The 13452-nt window shown below is 35.7% G+C and overlaps 1 protein-coding gene across 5 annotated transcripts in view; it reads left to right on the forward strand.

The window, feature by feature from the left end:
* LOC131034286 (DNA ligase 4) overlaps positions 1-13452 on the forward strand; it is a 308263-nt gene that overhangs the window by 186784 nt on the left and 108027 nt on the right. For all 5 annotated transcript variants that reach the window (XR_009103768.2, XR_009103769.2, XM_057965753.2 and 2 more), the window contains exons 11-12: positions 710-865; positions 1156-1231. Coding sequence is in view for 3 of the 5 variants with exons in the window: in XM_057965753.2 (XP_057821736.2) it covers positions 710-865; positions 1156-1231 (232 nt within the window). In the remaining 2 variants the exon portion in view is untranslated. The remainder of the gene's footprint in view (positions 1-709; positions 866-1155; positions 1232-13452) is intronic.

The following is a 13452-nucleotide window of genomic DNA, read 5'->3' on the forward strand; positions in this document are numbered from 1 at the left end:
GTTTGCAACTACAATTTTTTAAAGTTTTTGCAGAAAAATATAAATTTGTGTCTATTATGTGTGCCAGTGTAAGGCATATCAGAAACTTCATGAATGGTCTATGCAAGGGAAACAAAAATTATTAATAGTTCTGTGTGTGCCTGTGGAGAGTATTTAAAGATTAAAATATTTTTGTTTATTAGCTGAGTTTCTGGCCCAGCCGTACCACCTGATTTCCTAAGATCATTAAGGGAGGGGTAGTACATCCTACAAATTCCCTATGGTGGTTGATATGTATTTCAAAAGGTTAAAGCCTTAAAGAAGACTGTCACAGGCCCTTTGAGACTTCCTCAAGCCTAGTGCAGCAGCAGAAAGAGAAGTTGCAGCATTGTTTAGAGGTTGCTGTACAAGTTAAGAGTGCCATACTGTGCTAGGGAATGTAAAACAACCGTAAGGGAAAGAAAAAGAAGTTGCTGATTGGAGGTTTGACTATTCTTTTTTCCGGGTCAGCACTTTGGTACATAAACATTAAAGCTTGATTGATGTTTTATTGCTTCAAGAAATTTCTGAGAATATTTTTTATTCTACAGGAATACCCAAAATATATAAATTTATCCGTGGTTTACATAATGCAATGATTTTGTATAGATGAAATGTTGTCAATAAATGGAGTTGAGAATTCAATGTTATGATAATTATTTTTCATTCAAGCCTTGACTTATCATACCAGACATGGCTTTTGATATTCTATATGTGGGAGATTCTAGTGTGATCCACCAAGGCTTGCATGAGCGACATCAACTACTTTATGAGATTGTCAAGCCTTTGAAGGGACAACTAGAAATTTTACTTCCTCAAGATAATCTAAATTCATGCCTTGCTTTGGGTAAGAATAATTTACCTTTTTGTTGGTGCGTGTCGTAATCTTTCTTAAATTGATGCTAGTTTATTCCTTTTTATTTAGTTGTTTAGATGCAATTAAATTAAATTAAATTAAAAAATTGTGAAGAGAACTATGTACTTTTTATTTCTTCCAAAATTTGGGTTAATATTTTGCATCTAAAGTTTCCATTTGGTGAAGTAAGCACTAGTAATAAATGGAAAATTCATTCTTCATTTTTATCATGCACATTTTTAAATTTTTATGTTGTGTACCACTTCATGATGTCATCGCAGGTGAACATTGTTGGTCATTTGCAGCCCATAATGCAGAAGATGTTGTAAAGTTTTTCCAAGAAACTGTTGAAAATAGGTGTGTTAAGACCTACTTCTTTTGCTAATTATGCAAAAAATATGTATTTCCATTAAATGATTAAGTATATTGTCAAATTACTCAAATATATTGTTGGTTTATATCTTGTCAATTAGTAGCATCACTTGAGGTGAATCCATTCAATGCATCTGTTGTATAGGTATATATGTAGATAATACATGGACAAGACTAATGCCATTTAACAAATACATTATTAAGGGCTTACTAAATTTCATTGTGCATGTGAAAGGTGACTAGGATGGTTTGGAAATTTGAATTTCAAAGCATCAAATTGCAATAAAATTGCGAAAGATAATTTAGGAATCATAGACAAGAATTCAGAGCGTATGTTAGAAACTTGATGGTTATGCTAATCACACAATTTCTTTAAATGAGTGGATGTTACTATTAAATGAACACTTAGCTCTCTTACAGAGCACAAGTATAAATGTGAATACCATTCTGGTTGTAATCATCTTTTTATATATTTATTATGTTTATAATTGTTCCCACAAAGCTTTGTTTCAATCCACATCACAATTTTCTATAAGCTTTCCTTTCTGTTCTTTCTAGCATCTCATTTCTATTTGATTGCATTCTAATCGCCTGGTCATTCCTTCATCTAACCTTACTACATGCATATATCAAAAATTAATGAGAATAGAAAACATTTTCAGGAAGAAAAATGGCAAATGTTGATCAATGTCTATCTATTTTGTGATTATCTCTTTTGATTTTCGTTTCCAATGCTGGCTTCTTGCTATAACCGTATACTATTTTGGCCTATGGTTTCCACTTTTCTAGCATCTTTTTTTAGTGTCTTCTATTATGTGAAAATTGTACTCCATCACTTGTTTGTGCTTGTCTTGTTTGTAAATTGTATCTGTGTTGACACTGTGTGTGAAGTAAGAATGTTACAATTACAAGGATTGGTAAAAAGAAAAAAGTCATAGTGAATCTTGGAATAAAATAAAAACGCATGTAATATTTGGTTTGAATGGATGTAAGATCATTTAGGGACTCATCATGAAGAGTGATGCTAACAAGTTTGATCAGATTTACGAGCAGAAGAAGAAAAGCCTTTGTAATGGAAGTAAAAGTTTAGATTAGATCTAAGTTCAAATTCTCTTTCATTTGTTTATAGTCAATCTATATATGGTTTGCCTTAGATGCTTTGATGAATTGTATGGGTCTTAACTGGTTTTGTCATCTTAAAATTCAAATAAGAAATCTAATATATTGTAATAATGCCAAGAACGAATGCACTTCATTGTGGAGGTTGAGAAAATTCAAATTCATATAATAAATTTCCTTATATCTCTCGAGATTTGTTGAGCTTTGTGACTATAGGAGAGGTACACAACCAATCATAAAGGGAAAAAAATAGTGTCCAGAAAACCTCAAATCTGCAAGAATTCACATCTTTTTAATATCACTAGAAACAAATCATGACTATGTTAGACACAATGCACCTCTGAGAGGGGGGTGAGACAGTGGTTCTCAAACTTTTCCCTTTAACTATCCCTATGAAAGTATACCGATTAGTAGATCTAGCTGAATGCAAACTTACCGGTTAGTGAGGAGACAAAACACAAATGCATTCACACAAAAGAACATCGCATAACGCCAGTATGTACGAGGAAAACCCAAGATGGGAAAAACCTCGGTGAGCAATGCTGCTAGAGACTACTGCTCCAATCCAACCTCACAATGAATCTCTATTACAATGTTTAGGGGACCAACCCAAGGAGCTACAACCCTTGACTTGTTTATGGGCTACAACCCAAAGTAGCTACAACCCCTAATTTAGGGCACCAACCCAAGGAGCACCAACTCCTAACTGATTTATGGGCTACAACCCAAAGGAGCTACAACCCCTGCACTGAGCTACAACTCAGTGATCTCAATGATAACTTTAAATACAAAATTAATCATACTGTTACAAGTGAATCTTGTAACCATTTCATATACCTCACTTTGCCTATGAGACACCTTCTCTGCTACACCAGTTCACTCTTTTGCTGCTCTCATCTGCTGCTGCATTGCCGGTAAACTCTACCGGTTCACCTCTACTCTTCTTCTGCTCTGCTAGATCTCCTCCTCACTGCTCTTCTCTTCAGTCCTCTCAACTGTCTTCCTGCCAGTACAAGCACCCACCGGTTATCTCCTTAGATGTACTCTAGCTGCTATACTGGTTGCTCAAACCATACCGGTTCACTCTTCTTCTTCTATTTTTCCACTTAGGCTGATCTGCAACACTCAATCACTTTACAACAACTCTATCCTCTTCCATTCAGTAGCAACCTTCAATGATTTTGGCTTCCCTATTTATAACCTGGTTTTCCTGCCAAAAGCCAATTCAAAAACATGGGCGGTTAGGGTTTCCTCATCAACCTCGAGGCAAACCAAACCCAATCAGATCCTATCCAATCTGATCGCCCAAACAACTGTTTGCTCATCACCGCCATTGTTGCGACTTCCAATACATGTTTTCCAAATATAGAAAACACGGCCCTGTATCTCAACCTGCATCTGTCAAAACGCCATTAATACTTCTGTTGTTTCCTTCTTGATGTCCTCAACCAATCCTGCTTCCTTACTTCGATCAGGCAGCAACAACTACCTGATTTTTCTCTATCGTTTATTCTTCCTCGAGCCACACTCCTCTGATCCGATTCACAAATCACAGGATCCTTATTAAATGCACACATGTAGAAATACCTATCCCTACACGACACTTCACCGACCTCTGCGAGCTTGCCATTTCATTTCTACTTGGCATCCACATCGACCAACTACCAGCTTGGATCTCCATGTCGGTCTAGATAGGATCATCGACCAAACACTCTACGGGTTCCTCTTTTCTGTCAGTTTACTAACCCTGCCGATATCTCACATTCTACCGGTTAACTTCTCATGTCTTCTTTTTGCTGAACTTCCGGTGGAACTCCTTAACCGGTTTACCAGATGTGTCTATCCATAGCATGTTCATCTCCATCAGATGGGAGTCACAACTCTTAGCCTCTTCGCTTCCGTACCGGTTCTCATGCTTACCGGTAGCCATCCTGATGACATCATGTCATCAACCTTCAGTGGATCCCTATCTAAGGCATCTGCAAGCCGGTTTCATTCTCTGTATTTTCAGCTGCTCCACTTTGCTTTCTTCATCAACAGACCGGACAACATCTCTGCCGATTTGTCAAGATGACAAACTCATTAATTCTTTACTCTTCCTTTTCTGTTCTGGCATCCCAAATATGCCTTCTCTGTCGGTCCAGTACATAACCCTGATTTCATGCACTTGAGGCATTCCTTCAATTCACCGGTAGATTTGATGTGAGCTTCAAACACCTGCCTTTGCCTCGTCTACCTTATCTCACAGAGCTATAATGCACATTATACATAATAGGAGATAAGCTCCACTTTGCGGTGGAGTGACACCTATGTCATCTACATCCTGCAATGCACTCATGTGACTTCCCTGTTTGTGCAACATGTCTTCAACCAGGCACATGTGATCCAGTGTGGGCACATTCACTGTCAGTCATCTCCTCTCATGGTGACTGCATCTTCATCCGGTGGGAGTCATGTTGTTCTGCAACCTTACATTATACCGGTGACCTATTCATTCTTCTCCTTCGATGTTGATGTGATTTAGGTAACATTCAGGCTCTTCATCACAAACAACAGCTCAAGCACCTTGCTCATCGTGCTTGTACATTGGTCATAATCTTGCCGGTTGACAACCACTCACATGGTTGATTTGTCTTCTCCATGTCAACAAATCACTTACCAGTTGACATCCTTTCGTTATCGGTGGTGATACACTGTACTGATAACCTATCCATCTCATCCACACAAGTCAGGCACTAACTTGTGTACCGGTGACTCAAGTGATCATTCCTTTGAATGACATTGTCTTCTTTATTTTACCGTTGTTCTGCAACACAAGGTGATATCAAAGATATCTCATCTTGTACTCCTTCATGACAGTGTTTCACAAACATCTCTTCTATTGGTAGACATCCCATACCGGTTGACATCAATGATAGTAGTACCAACAATCTATCATGCCAGTTGCATTCTTGTATATCGGTTGACATCAATGACAACACGATTACAACAGAATAGTGGATCATATGTAAGGGTATTTAGATAAATAGATCTGATTAAATGCTAGTATTTAGTATTTTATCTTACCTTATGCTATTTGTACATTTTTTTTATATTGAGATAAAAAAGTTTTATCAATAAATATATCTATAGAAGGTTTTAGCATTTTTATTTATTATCTTTAAGACTAGGGGTGTTATCGTTTTAATTTATCTTTTGTAATGCAACACAAAATAGAACAATGTGTGAGGGTAAACCTCCCTTCAATTTTAGTAGGGAAGCTTCTTGAGATCTAATCTAAACCTAAATACTCATATAGGAATGTTAGTGTTTTAATTTATCCTTTTAAGATAAAACATAATAGTGTGTGAGGGTAAATCTCTCATCAATTTCAGAGGGGAAGCTTTTTGAGATCTAATGTGAACCTACACACTAAGCTAAACTGACCCTAAACACATAACTATAGATAATGTATGTATGTATGTATGAAACTATAGATAATATATGTATGTATGTATGCATGCATGCATGCATGTATGTATGTATGTATGCATGTATGGATGCATGGATGAATGTATGGATGCATGTATGCATGTATGTATAATATTGTCTTGGCGATTTTGTGTTAATGAAATGTGTACTTCACTATATTTTTTGCTTTGCATGTATGTACACTTTACAATATTCTCTTGGGGACTTTGTGTTAATGAAATGTCTACTTGACTATATTTTTTGCTTTGATGTAAGTACAATATTGATACTAGTATGTCTTGTGAAAAAGTATGCATGCATGTATGTATGAATGTATGTATGATTGTATGAATGCAGGTATGTATGCATGTATGCATGCATGCATGTGTAATATTCTCTTGGGGATTTTGTGTTAATGAAATGGCTACTTGACTATATTTTTTGCTTTGATGTAAGTACCATATTGATACTAGTATGTCTTGTGAAAAAGTATGCATGTATGTATGTATGTATGAATGTATGTATGCAGGTATGTATGCATAAATGCATGCATGCATGCATGTATGTATGTATGTATAATATTCTCTTGGGGATTTTGTGTTAATGAAATGTCTACTTGACTATATTTTTTGCTTTGTATGTATGTACACTTTACAATATTCTCTTGGGGATTTTGTGTTAATGAAATGTCTACTTGACTATATTTTTTGCTTTGATATAAGTACCATATTGATACTAGTATGTCTTGTGAAAAAGTATTTGTTGATGTTGAGAAATGGACCAACTAGGACTCGAACCTAGGACCTTCCATGTGCTGCTGGATTGCTCTACCACTGAGCGACTGGTCCCTCTTGGACCAGTCCATCGTCGGTCCGGGTGTGGCTTATTTCCAACACCAACACCCCCCCTTAAGCCACACCTCTCGTTTGCTTGGGGCTCCTAGCCTGGACCTGGCTCTGATACCATGTTAATGCAAATTGAACTTATTATAGATATAGATAGATGTGAACTAAATCAAATTCAGTCTTCTATTTGCAGGTAAGTATCTTTAAATTCAGTTCTTTAACTTCTTTAGACTCAAGTAGAGAAAGACAAATCACAGGTATGTAAAGATATCTTTAGAATCTAATATCAAAGAATGCAGTAGATGATTTGCAATTAGTATAGATTCAGTTACTTATCTGTACTTTGGCTAATATGAAGCAGTGCTTGATATATAATATTGCTCAAGTCCACCTTGATCACCGATAGACCTCGCCCAGGTAAGTATACAGTAATGTCTGATATGATGATTAATTCACTAATAGTGAATGCCCACCACTTGAAAATATATATTCAATCTGCAGTATAAACTGCCCTTAATATGATGTCGATCTGTGATATAGAATGCCTTATATATTGTTATCAATCTGCAATATCAAATGAATATATAATGTCGAACTATATCTTGTGAATATGAGTCGCTGGGATTATCTCTGCTGAAGAATGCAAGTCATTTATCAATTCCGATGATTGCATTTTTCCATCGAATGAGGCTATATAGGAATTGTAGAACCGATCCATGATCGGTTGTGTCTCTTCAATATCAAATGGTATGTCTTAATGGTTAGTTACTAACTAACCTGAATCATATGAATCTGATTAGTTAGTAAGTACTAACTAACTATTAGTATGTTAACAATACAAACATGGATCGAACTATAATTCAATCGCATCTCCAACACTTAACATTTGATATTGATTCATATGTCTCAAGTTCATCTTAGATGTGAAGATATTAATCCAAGTCTTACATCGGTATGCTCTATGCTTCAGTTTGTATATATATATGTGAATATATGCAAGGCATATGTTCACATATATATATACAAATAGATCTCTGTAATCTGACCATAGCTACAATATCTTCAACACTCCCTCTTAGCTAGGGAAGATTAACCAAGTATGAACAAGTTTAGATATCACACTACTCGTGATATCAAGGAGTATATTAAATATCAAGTCAGCATGATATTTAAATATCCTGGTTATGGTATGTGTACTGACATCATGATGTCTACCATAACTCATCATGGCATATCCATGGATATTAAGTCTGCATAATATCCACCATGATTCATCCATAAGGAATATTGATACATACAAGATATCAATTCAGCATGATATCTATCAATAATTCCAAAGGATGTTAACTATCAAGACATTTCCATAGATATCAAGTTAGCATGATATTCGTCGTGATAGTAAGCATTGTAAAGTCGTCACCTTACCATACTGAATACAAGTGTTCATTATTAGAAAGATCGTCACCTTCCCATAATGTACATGTTACTGAAATTTTCATTATATTTATAACTCAATGGAAAATTTAAGTATCTGGGCAAAGATTACAGTCACGTAAGTGAAATCTTTCAATTGTTATTTAATTCATTATATTTTATACAGTTGAAATGATTACAAGAAGTAATCTACAGAAAGGAGGAAATGATTACGAGAAGTAATCTAAAATAAATTCTCTCTCACACAAAGACCGTGAGAGTAATCCTTACTTTCCTATGCAAAGGAGAAAAACTGATTAAATAAAGCAAATGCATAGATATGATAAGAAAGGAACCAGCCATTGCCTGGGGGTATATGGCTGGTGTAAGTCTGCTCTCAAAGTTGTAGGTTTGCAATTTTGAAATCCATTCTCCTCGAGTCTCTTCCTGGTCCTGAAAAAAGTCAAAAAGGTGAAGTGGGTTAGATCAAAAGATCTAAGCAATGACTAAATGCTTACTGATCTCACCTATACATTTGCATCATTTAATCAAGCCCCTTGACAGAAAAATAAACATCCTGGAAGACAAAGAATAAAAGATGGTCTTCATTGCCTGGAGAATTATTGTTTTCTAACTGTTTGTTTAATGTGCAAAGACAGGTAAAGAATTGCAAAAAATTCAGAGGGTTTATTATGAGTGGGGTTAAATGAGGCTCCCACAAGGGTTGAGCCCAGCTCATGAAAACTATCTGATTGTTCAGAGGATATTTGCAGGGATACACAGGAAGCATAAGTCATTGAATGGGCAGCCATGAAGATGAAGGCAGATCTAGAGGGGAAAAAGAGAGCCCGAGTTTTTGGAGTCTAAAGGAATATGCCAAGCAATTGCTAATGTACAGAAGGAAAGGAAGACCATATCTATATTGCAAGCACAAGTAAAGCTGAAGCTGTGATAACTAATTCTAATGCAAAAGGTAAAAGGGCATTAGATTGCTTTTAGAATCTTTTCAATCAAAGGCATGAAGAAGGTGAGACGTACATAGGAAGTTGGGCTTAAACAATATTTATCAACAGATTTTCATTCAAGAATGTCATCTTCAGAAAGTGCAGATTTTACAGTTTCTGCCTGTTTCTCAGAAATATAAAGGAATTTCAGAGTTTACCATTCAAAATTTCAGAGATTCCTTCTTCAAAGATACCACATAAAACTAAAAATTTTTGCAGAGAGGGTTTCTTTTAAAATTTGCAGAAATTTTGTTCAATAAAACCATCTAATTCCTCATTTACTTTTCCAGCAAAGTGATGAACAGGAAATTTGCAAAAATTAGTGCGTTAAAGAGACTATCGGCAATTTTTATATCCATAGGAAATTTACAAAATTCTTTTCAGAAGTGCGGAAATAATAGAAAACCATTTTTACGTTTTGTGTTGTAAAGATTTGCATAATTTTCATGCAGATAACAGAGAGGGTTTCATAAAATGCGTAGGTTTCTTCCTTTGAAACTGAAGATAAGATCTTACAGAGACAAGGCATTTTTCCTTTAAGACTGAAATTCAAGCTGTTTAAAAACCCCAAAATTCCTTTTAAAAGAACAGGAAATGAATTCTCAGAAGAAAACTTTTTCGAAAAATGCAGATTTTCAAAGCAAAAGCGAAGTTCATAGAATTTTTTTTTTTCAGAAAATGCAAAAAACACGAAAACCCCACTATCAGAGCTCACGCCAAAAACAAATGCCGATTTCACAGAATTTCGAAGTGCAGAAGATAGCAGAGTTTTTCTAAGAAGAAAAAGATAGGCGAAACTCATAAAAGATCAAGTTCGCAGTTTGAATCTTTGAAGATACCTTTTCATATCTGCGAATGAAGGAATGCCGTAGGTTTTAGAGGAAAACCCTTTTGATTTCTAGTTGAAGCAGACCGAGTGATGTTCTAGATCACTGCAGGTTGAAGAGGAGTAAACGTGCAATTTCCATTTTTCATCAGCAGTCCGAAAACCCTAGTAGCTCGGCAGTTCTTCCTCGGCAAAGTTTCAAAGTGCAAAATGAATATCATTTTAGGGTTTTTCATCTCTTTATTCCCCCTTTCATCTCTCCTTTTTCCTATGTAATGGGATCACATTTTATTAAAACAAGGAGATTAATGCATGGTGGTCGAAGTTTTCATAAACTCCCACTTACATGTTTAATAATAAACTTTGCCTAGCCGTGGGGGGGCTTTAAAACCCTTAAGTCTTTTTAGACTTATGAAATAGTAAAAAGATGTATGTAAATTAAATATTTATTAACTACATAAATGTTGTAAAAAATGGATATTTTCTAAAACAACATTTATATAATTAATAAATATCTAATTAATTATTTTTTGCACATATTAATTTCCTAGCTATATTATTAAAAGGAAATTAAAATTTCTTGCATCTTTTAACTCGAAGGTTCAAATACCTTTCTTTTATATACACGAGACAATGTAAAATGAATATTTAATTGGGTGGATTATAAATCCAATTAATATTTATTATAATTGTGTTTTAAAAAATCAATGGATATGCACATGGAAGGAAAATATTGAACCTTAGATAGGTGAAGTGATCACATGAATTTGGGGGGCGAATTTGGGCTTAGAATGCAGTTATTCATGAGTTTGGGCTAGTTCTCCAGCAGTTAGAGCTTGATTTTGAGTATTTCATGGGTCAACCTTCAGTTGACCAAGAGTTTACACCTGATTTCACACATTCATGCAGAGTTTGAAGCCTTTTTGTGGGGGTTTCTTTCCCTATTCGGAAATGGAGATATTTTTCACTTGCAGATCACTCATGGAGACTTTCAGTTGAACACTAGTCATCTCTTCCTTGCCTTTGGAAGGCTTTTTTGCATAAAGGAAGAAAGGTTTTCAGTTTCAGGGGGTTCTGGATTTTTTTCTCAAGCCTAGCTGAGTTATTGCATCTTGTAACCCATTTTGCAGTTTGACAGAAGATTTGAATAAAAATATCAGTTCATGCCTTATCATTTTCTGAGTTATTTTTCATTGTATGATTGAGAGCAAACTTTCATTTTTGTGTTATTTGTGAAATAACCTTTCTTGAATTTTTTCTGTCTCATGCATGAATCACAGGTCATGCATTGTAGTTTATCAAAAAATTGTTTGTGAAAGTCATTTCTTTTCAAGTTTTTTGAGCAAGAACCCTTTGTATGAAACACTTTATGTGATATGAATTCAGAGATGTCATATGTGTAGAACTGGTGCATTTAAAAGAGTTTTTCTGTTATCTTTCAGATAATTTGGTGTATCACCTTTTTTATATTATAGCATTTCTTTCATCCTTATTTTCTTATTCCCTCTCCCTTTTCCTCAAGAGTTTTCTTAAAATCTCGTTAGAGTAGATGATCCATCAATATTAGGAACCTGCCTAATCCGGAGGTCCAATCATAATAATAGTTTACCCACAGACTCGTGATTGTTCCCATGTTAACCAAAAGTGCTAGGTTTTAATAGCTTAGTTTTTGGGTGCACTTTTGGGTCTTAACAGTACACAGGAGGGCAGGCCCATTAAAGTCATAGAGTCAACACATATGACAACAAAGAGTTTACACATTAAACAACTTTATATATATATAAGTACAAATAAAACAATTTTGAGACTGTGTCTCAATTACATTTCAACCATACCAAGTTTCTTCCTGAAGTGCTCCACTTTAGCTCTTGAAAGAGGCTTGGTGAGAATGTCTGTCATTTGATCGCTTGTACTAACATATTCCAATTGAATAGCATGTCTCTCCACCATGTCTCTTACATAGTGAGAGGGGATTTCAATATGCTTGGATTGATCATGGAATACTGGATTTTCAGAAAGCTTTATACAACTTTGATTGTCACGCAGAAGAGTGGTAGGTTTTAGAGGCTTTCCAAATAGTCCCACAATCAACTTCCTAAGCCACACCGCTTCTCGGGCTCCCATAGAGGCTGCTATGTATTCTGCTTCGGTAGAGCTTTGAGCTACAAAGGACTGTTTCTTGCTTGTCCAAGAGATCATGGCAGATCCTAGACTGAAACAGTATCTAGAAGTACTCTTATAGTCAGTCACACTTCTGCCCAATCTGAATTTGTGTATCCATGTAAGTCGAAATCAACTTTCTCATATTTAAGGCCATATCCAATAGTGCCTTGTAGATATCTCATGATATGTTTTGCTGCCACAAGATGTTTTTCTCGAGGTTCACACATAAACTGACTTAAAGCATTAACTGCATAGCATATGTCAGGTCTAGTGTTAACCAAATACATAAGTGATCCAATGATCTATCGATAATAAGTAGGATTCACAAATTTGGACTTTGTTGTAGCTTCCTTCAACTTGTGCAAGTTTGTTTCCATGGGTGTAGACATCGGTCTACAATTCATCATTCCAAATCTCCTCAATATATCAATGGTGTATTTTCCCTGATTCAAGAAAATACCATCAGGTTTTTGCCATACCTCTAAACCTAGGAAGTAGTGTAAGAGTCCCAAATCCTTCATATCAAATTTTGCAGCTAGATCCCTTTTACACTGGACAATGAGATGGTCCTTACCTGTGATTAGGAGATCATCTACATAAAGTATTAGGATCAGCAAGTCACCATTAATAACCTTAAAATAGAGATTTGGATCTGCAACATTCTTTGAAAATTCTAAGTTCATGAGATAGCTGTCAATTCTTTCATACCAGGCTCGGGGAGCCTGTTTTAGCCCATAAAGAGCTTTCTTCAGTCTGCACACGTGTTGTGGCATCATGAACTATAAAGCCTTTAGGTTTCTCCAAGTAAACCTCTTCTTCAATAATTCCATTTAGGAAAGTAGTTTTAAACATCCATTTGATGAACCTTCCACCCTTTGGATGCTGCAATGGCTAATACTGTTCTAACTAAGGTGTATCGAGCTATTGGTGCAAAAGTTTATTCGTAGTCAATACCTTCTTTATGTGAGAAACCTCTAGCAACAAACCGTGCCTTGTGTTTTTCTATGCTACCATCTGCAGCATGTTTAATCTTGAATAACCACTTGGAGGACACAACTGATTTTGCTTCAGGTCTGGGAACTATGTCCCAAACATCATTTTTCAAGAAGGATAGGTACTCTTCCGTCATGGCATCTGTCCATGCTTGACTCTTGAGGGCTTCACTAACACTTCCAGGTTCTGAGTCTAGGATTTCATTCATCAGTGCATCATAAGTTAGTTTTCGAGGCCTCTTGCTTTCTCCGAATGTACCGTCAGATGCTGCGAAGCTTTCTGCTTCCTCTACTATTTTCCTAGCCCAGAGTGGTTGTTTCTTTTTGTTGATATTTGGATTTTCTTCTTGACACTCCCTCTGAATTTCAGCTTCAGGTGGGTTTTCATAAGAAG

This window comes from Cryptomeria japonica, chromosome 5 (genome assembly GCF_030272615.1).
Source record: "Cryptomeria japonica chromosome 5, Sugi_1.0, whole genome shotgun sequence".
Classification (NCBI taxonomy): Eukaryota; Viridiplantae; Streptophyta; class Pinopsida; order Cupressales; family Cupressaceae; genus Cryptomeria; species Cryptomeria japonica.